At 43.2% G+C, this 11,751-nt stretch overlaps 1 protein-coding gene across 1 annotated transcript; it reads left to right on the top strand.

Annotated features, from left to right (window-relative positions):
• Window positions 1-8,860: 8,860 nt before the first annotated feature.
• On the top strand, window positions 8,861-11,279 carry LOC128198923 (keratin-associated protein 5-1-like). Its single transcript, XM_052886679.1, has 2 exons — window positions 8,861-8,956; window positions 10,368-11,279. Exons 1-2 carry the CDS (start codon window positions 8,861-8,863, stop codon window positions 11,277-11,279), a joined length of 1,008 nt encoding a protein of 335 aa, XP_052742639.1.
• The last annotated feature ends 472 nt before the right edge of the window (window positions 11,280-11,751 follow it).

Here is an 11,751-nt window from a genome sequence, read left to right as displayed (position 1 = left end):
TATAAAACTAGCGGACGCCCGCGACTTCGTCTGCGTAAAATTCGATGTTGATTTTACTACTACCCCTAACCTACCCTATCCCTACCCTACCACTACCCCAACCCTACCCCTACCCTACGCAACCCCTACCTCTACTCTACCCCTACCCCTACCCTACCTCTACCCCAAATCTACCCCTACCTTACCTACACCATACCCCCATCCTACCCCCTACCTCTACCCCTACCCTATCCCCACCCTAATTTTTAAAACACAAAAGGTACTATATCTGCTAATATATAGAAGATAGATAAATGGTGTCGCGGACTTGTTTGTAGAACTTTTAAAGATACATAAGGTCTCAATACATTAATTTAAATTTTACGCAATAGTTAAAGCAGCGCATGCGAATAAGTCTGTTTAAGAGGATTTTCCGTCTGACCTGTATGACAAAAACTGTGATAACTCGGCTATTATATATGTTACCTATATAAAATAGCCTATAGCACTCCCCGATAATGTAGAATTCTACTGGTGAAAGAATTTTTGAAATCGGACCAGTAGTTCCGAAGATTACCCCATTTAAAGAATGGTACAAACTTTACCTCTTTAGTATAGATTAAGTTAGTAAGTAAATATGATGGTCGTAATATTTGGCACAATTTTTGGAATAAATGTTTTTTCTTTCTTTCTTTCAAATTGTAAGTCAATTTCAATTTGTAGTTCCTATTTGAATGTCAACGTAAGTTACCGATGCTCATAGACTCACATCTGCATACGTACGTTCACTTAACATGTCGGTTGTAACTAAATTATTTGTCTACACTAGTATTATTCATTAAAATATTTAAAACTCTTAAATATTTTAAACAACAATATTCGCAGGACAATAACGGAACGGCTATTAAAATCTCCATTGTGTTCTAAACGGAAGCAAACTTACAGCAACAAAACATCGTAACTGTAACAAGGACGCTTCAAAAAAGCGAAGGCGCTCGAACGCCAGCGGGAGCGGATCTTAAAACCAAATTCGCTCAAAGTTCGCAGTCTCGCTGACCAAGTTTAGGCGCCGCGCACCGCTCGCCGCGGGTCTCCGTCACGAGCGGACGCGGAATGGCGTCGCATTCGTTCAGTAATGACCTACGCTAGTGTAGTGTTTGCCCACCGCCCAAAGGCGATTCTAAAACCCCTTCAAATCCTTCAGAATCGATTCAAGCGTCAGGCCACGGGCGCTCTGTGATCTAGGAAATCTATGAAATAGCTCTCAAAAACTTATTTTGAGAGGACCGCCACCCACCACCACCAACCAATTAGTATTTGAGGTTTACAACTGCACCCCCGTAGATCATGACCCCCAAAAAACGTCGTTAACAATTATGACGATAGCGTAACGACCGACAACGCACTCCCGATATCTGACGTCACCCGGACGTGGAATTTTTAACTCACGACCTAGGATCCGGACTGATACACTCAGAGCAAAACACCCTTCCAGAACGGCCCTCTAAGTTGTGGTCCGAGACTCAGAGGAGACGCCTTTAAAGAGTCGTTCCGCTCATCTCTTCGGCTACTGTGTCTAAACATCATCGTGTTCGACATTTTTATTAAAGTTGAAAGTTTGTCCATCTATGTAGTTTCCATTTAGTTGTGTTCAAAATCCAACAAAAATGTAGATTTATAATTTGTTTTGCTATTTTTTTACTTATTTGCGTATTCAAAATGAGATGGTACGTAGACAATCAGTTAAAATAAAGAAAACATAATTTGTTTTTGATTTATTCAGAGGCCTGACCTTGCAGAGGGCTATTAGAGTTGGCTGATAGTGATGCGATGACGAATTAATAATAATAATCGACGGAACAGTCAACCCGCTGCTCTCTCATGGCCGACTCGCGTCAGGTGGGCACGGTCCAGGTGCGACAGTCGGATGTTGTTTGACACTTCGCCGAGTGGAGGCGCTCCCCCCGCCCTCCCCCCGCCCTGACGCCTCGCTGCGAACTGTTGAACTTAGGTGTTGAAAAAGACCTCGTGAACTGCGTTAGTTCAAACTTGCGGCCCGCCGCCGGCCGCGCCGCGCTCACATCTTAATTAAAGCGCGACCTGTGGAAGTGCAGCGACTGGTGTGGACGCTAATTGATGACGTAATTAAAAATTATGCGATTTTTATTTAAGGATATCACATTACATGCCAGTAATGGCTAAATATATAAACACTGTTTCTGTATCACACTAATGTTGTAAACTGAACCAATTTGACTGTTGACCGGTTGTATGCATTCAATTCAAGTAATCAAATTCAATGTACCTACAGATATGTGTTTTTGTGGAAGTTGTTTGGTTTAGACGCGGTGTTGAAATATGCGCGTTACATTTTGTCGTCTGTACCCGCACTAAGGTTTAGTTTTGTGCATTTTTTTATTGTTTTATTATTAAAACCTTATATATCTATTATCTATATTATATAAAAAGCTACTTGTAGGAAACTTTAAAACAAAACTACTCAACAATTCTTGTGGCATCGGTAGTGATCTTCTCTAGCATACGTCCGCTGACACTGACGCCGCACCCTATGGCGCAATATATGCAACTTAGCACGGCTCGGCTCGCTGCTGTACTGCTGCCTGTCTCGGCACCCGCGAGCCGCTCTACGACATGAGAGTCGGAAGTGTATCATTGCATCAGTAGGTAAAGAACAATTATCATTTACCCAATTCTCAAGGCCCGCAGCAAAAATAAAATAAAATTTGTTGTAAATTATTACAAAAAAATAATTTTGTTGAATCGTCAAACACTTTAATATAATAAAAAATCATGTAACAGTGAACCACAGCATGTCGTCGCATGCAGCCATGAGCCCCTCAGTATGACTGCATGCCCCACAGTGCCCCGGGCGCAGGAAGCAGCGGAGGGCGGGCGGCGACGCAGAACCCAATCCCGTTCGATTACCGCGACACCTGTAACCCCCCCCCCCCCCTCCACACTCTCAGCTGAACGTGTGTTAAACATACACCTCGAGGACTTTACTAAAAAATGCCTTTGCAGTGGCCTATTAACATACAGTGTGTTTTAAAAATACCGTCCGACCCAAAATGTGCGTGTAAGCATTATAATATTATAAACAGAAAAAATATAAAAAAAAATATTATTCAATAATTAAGCATTTTTATCGTGATAATAAAGTTTCTAATTTTAAATATAAATTGTCCCAAAACTTGGAAAATTTAAAAAGTGACAACACTGTACTATCAATTATGGTACGTAATCTAGATTATTACCTCCTACCTACACACCTGTGACACAAAAGTCGGCAAAATAGAAAGCCTTTTGACAATACCGCGCCGCATATCGTAAAGGGTAGGTAGTAGGTACCATCATTTTCGGCGCCCACTGTCTTTGAACACCGCGCCGCCGCCGACACGTGCAATGTCTGTAATGCTGTGTTTAGTTTGCTTGCGCCACTCGCCCAAGATGCAAACTTAAATTAGTAGTAGTAGATCTATTTGCGACAGAGCTATTACTGTGTTCCAGAGTAAAAGGGATAGTTTCTAGTGTAATGTATGTTCAAGGAGTGGAAAATGTGGAAAATGATCCACTAACCATTAATTCATCTGCCATCGTCCATCTAACTAAATAACGTAAATTAACTTTTCGTGTTATGCAAGCACGCATGCATGCTTGTACATAGCACGAGATGATAAAGCACCTTGACAAACCCATCACCTTGTTGTGTGTACTTGTGTGTTTACTTGCCCATTCAATACCGCTTTGAATCGCAGCACAAAACATAGATGGCGGCGTTTTTATTTTGTAGTAATGCCTACAAATAATTAACCTATCTCAACTTTTGTGTTGCCATGTAAGTTTTTATAATTTTGTATTTTTTTATGTTAATTTCGTGCAGGGAAAAAATGTATTTCTTTAAAAATAAGGACTGCATAAAAATAATGTATACACGATACCTAAGTACACCCTTAAGGGCCGGACGGTATTTCCTATAACATACTGTATACACTGATTTAAGAGCCTTGATGGCTCCACATAGTTAAGGGCCCGGATTCAATGTCGAAGACAATGAGGTCGAGCCCTGACCGCGACTATTGTGCCGGGTGCCCATATCTAACATAGTCTGACGTGGAGAACGGGAATATCATTCATATTAAATTAATAAATAACTACGTAAATTTTAATTAAAAAAAAGTCAGTCCCCGAAATTTCACAGAACAGACAAGCACGCTCTCGTCGTCGTCACTGACCCTCTCAACACACGAACCTCTTCATTTCTCTACAGCGAAGAAATAGTCACCCAGGAGACGCCCCGAGCCAGTGAGACATCCGCCCGAGCGCTCTCGTAGCCCAGCACACGACTCTGTCAGAGCTTCTGCGCTCGAACTCCCGGTAACACTGCTGTGGTCCGATTGGGCAGCCTACACCTATTGTTTTATGTACATACAAGTTAATCCTTGACTACAACTGCGCACCCTAGAATGGACCTGTGCCCACCCTAGGATTCTGGGCTACCGGTATGGAATTCTGTTATGATACTAATAATAGACTTCATGTCGGGGGCCAGGTCCACCCTAGGACCCAGCCACGACCGAAGACTACCATCCAGACCAGACCTGAGCCAATTTAGAAATTATACCTACCTGTTGAGTACCACAACCACAACCCTACCGACTGCGCCAGAAATGTTGATAAAATACACAAACAGAAAAAAATCATGTGCGCAGTGCTGCCATCTCTTGAGATATCCTACAAAAAAGAGATGATAACGATGCGTCTGAATGTTTTCATTAAAAACGTATTTATTTCGTAATATCAAAGAACGGAGCTTAACTTCCCGGAGGGCAATCGCACGTTGTTCATAATGCGAATTGAAAGAATCGAGTTCCGAGAGTTGATCTTAGTACGATATTTGCACGACTTTCGTTTCGTCTTCGAGACGCCAAAATTAAAGTAAATTGAACCGAATGTTACTCGTTTTAAAGTCTTGTTAAGTGTACGTATTTGATTTGAAGATATTCGTTTTATTGAGTTCCGGGTGTAGGAAATCTAAACTTTCTAACGCTCGTAATAAAATACATTTCAGTCAGCCCTGACCCTGTTCCGTCAGTAAGCGCGCACCCCGCACTAGGGGCGGATCGCGCGCGCCCTCATTAGCGCGTAACGGTAAGCACCCTAAATATTTACCTCTCCGGCGTCTCTCCATTTCCGAACAGATTATTTTTCTGCTAGATCGTATCAGCGCCGGCGGGAAATTATTTGTGGATGGTTTATGTACCTCTTTGGTTCAAACTTCAATGTTTCATCATTTTCAAAGAAAATATTACTTTTTTTTTTTAAATGAAACTTATTTAGAATGCGATGTAAAACACAAAGAAATAGAAATAACGACAGAGTGAGATATATAATTAAGATTGAGATAGAATACGTTGCACATTTGGACGTCATTGTAAATTCTATACTGAGTATTTCAAATAAACATTTCTTATCCTTATTTATATTTCAGGTCAGAGAATTGCTTATTAATCTCAAGACGATAAACTATCCGAGAGTCTTCCTCTTCCTTGGAAAATAAGTGAAGTGGCCTCCTACCACCAGATGTAAATATTAAATAGAAACATGTGTCGACTTTATTACATGTAGTTACGAGTAAGAAAGTGTATTGTAAATGTACGTACCCTCCACGTCAGTCCGCAAAGTTGTCTTATCAGGAGTTATGATCGGAACGTATGCAATGAGCCACAAAACCAACTTCTCCGTAGCGTATCACTCTACACACGGTACCAACCTGCAACTCTGCCCAACTCAAGCCTTTCGCCTTACTTTACACACTCTCTCGGGCAACGCACTTCGGTATGAATGGTTTTCGCAGCATGTAACATGCAGTCTGATCAATAAAAATAATATTTAATACAATATAATTCAGCAATCAGCAGAACCTTAAAACCAAGTCAAACTCAATAAAAATTAAGTTAATTTCATTTTCAATGTTGAAGGAAACTTTTATTTTTTCTTTTGATCATAAAAAAATAATCTTCGTGATACGTGGTATTACTCGTACGATCAAACATAAATAAAAATAATAAATTGTTAAATCTTAATCTATAAATGCGAAAGGCCATTCATCACGAAATCTCGGAAACCGCTTGATGAAACCGCAAAGCTAAAATTTGGCAGGGAGGGTTTATAGTTAGTAGGTATCCAATAAGAACGGATTTTGCGATAGGATATTAAGGAGGTCTAAGGGCAGACGCAGTCGCGGGCGTCCGCTTGTAAAAATATAAACATATTGGAACTATGAGAAAGCATAACAGTAACAGTGTTTTTAGTTCAGAACTCCAAATAAATTTATGTACGGAAACGGAACTTTTAAGTAAAAGTCCGTCCGCATGTCGGAAGTGAAATCATTCCAGTGTGTAGCCGCTTCACCAGTCGCTCCTCGTGTGGGGTGAGGTGAGGCGGGGGGAGGGTCCGAAGGCGCTAAGCTTCGAGTGTCATAAAGCGATCAGTTTAGAGTTACGAGAGGAATTCCACGAGTGAAGCGATCCAGCGGTTGTTCGGTTTATGGCGCCTCCATCGGCGGAGATTGCGCCAGCAGCGCGCCAATAAACTGTGCTCAAACTAGCTCTATAGGTAGCGTAGTCCATCCGGTGACTGTATCAATAGTGACATTTATTTCGTAATCCATGTTCTTGTAGTTTGATGACTACCCAAGACACGGCGAGACTGTGCTCGGGCCGCGACGCAACGCAATTGATTTCACGTTTGAAAAACATTATATATTTACCCTCCTCGTCTTCAATATGTACATTTTAAGTGATATATGCTTGCACTTGAACACGTTCTGACCTGATGGTCCCGATGGAGAGTACACGTGACTTAACGTGGAACGCGCTCGTCAAAAAAAAGCATGTTTACTCTTGTCTTGTGGTCATTCATGTTGTACGTATCGTAAGAATCAAGATAAACGGATGGAGTTTCAGGCCCTTGCCACATATAACAAATTACATCGATCTGGGTCTTGGGGATATCAATGATATAAGGATGAAACCCATCCGTTATCTTCCAGTGCAATAGTAAAACGGAGACGGGGTATGACCTCGAATTCTCCAGAACATAAGTCTTGTATACGCTTTGAACCTTGACTCTTGAAGTTCTACAGATAACAAAGTGTGGTCGTTATTACTGTTCCGTAGTCTCCCGTAGCAATACTAGGAACTACAAGAATGCCAGGTTCATGTCGTGCAGTCGTGGGCCAAACCGCTGATCATTTGTGTAAGGATCGTATCAAAGTGACAGTCGATTCGCGTTGTTGTTACGAGCGCGAGCGAAGCAGAATTATTTCTTAATCAGAAAAGTAAAAGTAAAAAAAGTATCCTATTAAGGTAAAGATCTGAATTTACGAGTCGCCTGCCCGGGCTCGATACTGCGCAACCCTTCCCTCATTGGGATGCAAATGGCCGTTTTTCCAAATTGCTTTATTAAACCGAAACGTGGTTCCCAATAATCGAGCCGCGAGTGCGCGGCGCTGGTAGGTACCTACTGTACTGTTGTTGAGAGATTTTCAATTCATTTTGGACGTGATTTAAAGCAGTAGAGCTTCTGAGCGGGATTTTTTTTTATTCTTTACAAGTTAACCCTTGACTACTATCTCACCTGATGGTAAGTGATGATGCAGTCTAAGATGGAAGCGGGCTAACTTGTTCGGAGGAGGATGAACATCCACACCCCTTTCGGTTTCTACATGGCATCGTACCGGAACGCTAAATCGCTTAGCGATACGTCTTTGATGGTAGGGTGGTAACTAGCCACGGCCGAAGCCTCCCACCAGCCAGACCTAGACCGATTAAGAAAATCTCGATCGGCCTAGCCGGGGATCGAACCCAGGACCTCCGTGTAAATCCACCGTACATACCACTGCGCCACGGAGGCCGTCAAAACTTTAGTTGAAGTAATACGGATGGTACTATTTACTTGTGTTTTTGTCATGGTCAATGGGAAGGTCTTGGTTAAATAGGTATAGGTTTCATGCCGACCATAAGGTATTTATAGTTTGACTGTATGGTCCGCCACAAAACGTGCATGTATAATGGTAAATACACAATTGCTGGCAGCTCAGCCGACATTTCCCTCCCCAGTGAGAGCTCTCGCTCCTAATTACAGTCAGTTACGAAATCGTTACTGGCGTGACGTTTAGATATGTAACTAATAGTAATTACATTACCGACAGCTGTGTACCGTTGGTAGGTACGTAATGCTTTTAGTATGATGCGAGCGCCGTTGAGCGAACAGTTTTGTTCGTCGACCCAAAGGTTGCAGGTATACGTTTAACATTTGTGTACCTTATACATGACTGATAGTTTGATGAGTTACATCAATAAATAAACTTACCAAATTTATCTGGCAGATAAATTTATTTACTCGTGACATGTAAAAAAAAACATTAATTTTGGATTTTTATCTTGAGAAATTTCTATCACCGTAAGAAAATACTTTGTTAAAGTTTTAGTTTGCTCTCTTAAACAACGGCATCTGCACGGGATCGCGCACCAGTTCTCTAAAAGTCTAAAACAGAGAATAGGGAGCGCTCGCGGTAAACGAGCAGCATCGTAAGCTGCTTAGCGCTGCCTCACGCTGCCTCACGCTGCCTCATATCATATTCATGCAAATCCGTCCGATCCGATTGCGACACGGATTTTTGCCGCCGAGAGCGACCGGGCCGGCACTGAGACGGCACCGAGCGGACAAATCCTAAGGAAACCTATTATTCTAGTTCACAGTCTGTATAAAATCTTTCGTTTATACAACGATCCTTAGCTCCGTCGCTGTAACCGTAACCATAGGTACGTTGTTCGATCTGTATGTAGTTATTCCATATATGTATCGGGGAAGCGGTGTTGTTCCATCATCACGAGGCGAGCCGGCGGGCGCTGCCAGTGCGCCTGCACGCGCGCAGCGGTGCGTCACCGGCCTGGTAACACGTGCTCGACACTCCTTCACATACCTGCACATGCAATATACACAAAACATAACAAATCGTTGCAGTGCAAGCTCACAGAGACATGGATAACAAGAAGGTTATGCTTATAAATAAGAGTAACATCGAGATTTTGCTTCAAAGAGATATGCCGAAACGAAAAAGTAATTCGGAAACAAACAGTAAGTATTTCACGCGTACTAAGTATGACCACATGTGATACCTAGTAATATAATGATTCAATTAAATTCATAATACGACGAAACTACAGAAGTTATTTTGTAATGTTTCCAACTATTGTAACAACTATACAAAACAAATTAAATTAATGTTTACAGTAGAAATACCTAACCTTTAACAAAAATTAATTACTTATATAATAAAAAAAAATGAAACCTAAATGAATCTCTCACAAAACTGTACAAGCACCTGCAGTTAGTTGGTGTCGCTGAGCGCATCACTACCTACAACTTCTTCAGAGCGTTCCATTCGCGAACCGACTGACTCCGACAGATTCACTGAATTTTAACTATTTCCAATCAAATATACTTTACTTAAAAAAACTTAGTTTCCTTATTGAAATAAACTCACAGTATAAATGCCGAACTATAATATAATGTTGACGTCAAACATAACGTGCAACGAAAGGCTCGCTGTAACATTTGTTGTTACATACAGTTTATTTCGCATATCGCGAAGTGGATGGAGTGATGGCTTTATTTGCAAAAAAGTAAACAATACATGAAATATTAGTGGCATTCATCAACTAGTGTTTGTCCGAAGTGTGACGGGCGGCGCGCAACTGCCGGCGGCGAGCGGTAGCTGCACGGCATGTCTGTCACATGTAGCTAGCGATGTGAACGTGCCCTAAACGATGACTTTACTCCGTGTTTCATAATGTAGCCTCGCTCGCTCATTTATTTTTAAAAACAGTAATTGATAAATTCAATCAACTTTAGAGAAAACATTTTTTGAAGTTGACTTAAGTATCGAAATTATAATACTGGCAGTATTTTAATATTTGCTACAGGGCGCATACTGTATAATGGTTTCTTACTGTTGTTATTGACATTGGCCTACACCATTTTCGCTTCCCACAACACCGATAACAAAATCGCAACGTTTGCTATTACAATATTTAAATAATAAACAATTGAATATTACACGCACTGTAGTTATAATTATAACTCGCCCCGCGATTCACCCGTATACTTCCCGTTCCTGTGGGAATATACAGATAAAATATGGCCTATGTTCATCAGGATTCAGATCAGAAAGTACTCAATTCAAACAAACAAACAACGGAAACTTTCCTCTTTATAATACCTACCTATTTGTATAGACGTTATCTTTGTAAATAAAGAGAAGTAGAGTGAAGTTCGTGAAGGTCTTTAATGTTGACTGGCAGCTGCTGCGAGACACCAACACGTACTGTGCTGCTGCTGTGCTGCTGCTGTGCTGCTGCTGTGCCGCTGCTGTGCTGCTGCTGTGCTGCTGCTGTGCTGCTGTGCTGCTGTGCTACTGCTGTGCTGCTGCTGTGCTGCTGCTGTGCTGCTGTGCTGCTGTGCTACTGCTGTGCTGCTGCTGTGCTGCTGCTGTGCTGCTGCTGTGCTGCTGTGCTGCTGCTGTGCTGCTGTGCTGCTGCTGTGCTGCTGCTGTGCTGCTGCTGTGCTGCTGCTGTGCTGCTGTGCTGCTACTGTGCTGCTGCTGTGCTGCTGCTGTGCTGCTGTGCTGCTGCTGTGCTGCTGCTGTGCTGCTGTGCTGCTGTGCTGCTGCTGTGCTGCTGCTGTGCTGCTGCTGTGCTGCTGTGCTGCTACTGTGCTGCTGCTGTGCTGCTGCTGTGCTGCTGCTGTGCTACTGCTGTGCTGCTGCTGTGCTGCTGTGCTGCTGCTGTGCTGCTGTGCTGCTGCTGTGCTGCTGTGCTGCTGCTGTGCTGCTGCTGTGCTGCTGCTGTGCTGCTGCTGTGCTGCTGCTGTGCTGCTGTGCTGCTGCTGTTGCTGCTGTGTTGCTGCTGTGCTGCTGCTATGCTGCTGCTTTGCTGCTGCTGTGCTGCTGCTGTGCTGCTGCTTTGCTGCTGCTGTGCTGCTGCTGTGCTGCTGTGCTGCTGCTGTGCTGCTGTGCTGCTGCTGTGCTGCTGCTGTGCTGCTGTGCTGCTGCTGTGCTGCTGCTGTGCTGCTGTGCTGCTGTGCTGCTGCTGTGCTGCTGCTGTGCTGCTGCTGTGCTGCTGCTGTGCTGCTGCTGTGCTGCTGCTGTGCTGCTACTGTGCTGCTGCTGTGCTGCTGCTGTGCTGCTGCTGTGCTGCTGCTGTGGGGCGGAATAGCGTGACATTTCTACAGTTTTTGTTTTTAATTTAATAATCTTGAATAAAATTTTGAATAATCATCTACAAAGTATTTAAGACCAATACTTAAAATTTTATTAGGTTGTTATTAATTTGTCAATTAAAGTCACAAATCACAGAGTAAAAATCTCTGCATTTCTGCTTATCAAATCACTGAGCGGAAACTGTGACGGCTCCATGTTTGTAGGCAACGCGGTGAGATATAGAGCAACACATCGTGGGCCCGCACTCGACACCGCACCCTCGCGCGCTGCCAAGCGTGAGCCGGCAGCGCCGGGAGCGCCGTAGAGGTGCGGGGCGCGGGGCGCGGGGCGCGGGGTGCGAGGGCACGTAAGTGGATAAGCCGCGAAGGTGCAGCGTAAGCGACAATTATGTAAAAATACGCTTTTTGTGATGTGTTTACCGACCCCTCCGGCGTCGCCGGCACGCGGGGCATTCAGACTACGCGCCT

The sequence above is a fragment of the Bicyclus anynana genome, chromosome 17 (assembly GCF_947172395.1).
Source record: "Bicyclus anynana chromosome 17, ilBicAnyn1.1, whole genome shotgun sequence".
NCBI lineage: Eukaryota > Metazoa > Arthropoda > Insecta > Lepidoptera > Nymphalidae > Bicyclus > Bicyclus anynana.
This window is presented reverse-complemented; position numbering and strand designations above follow the sequence as displayed.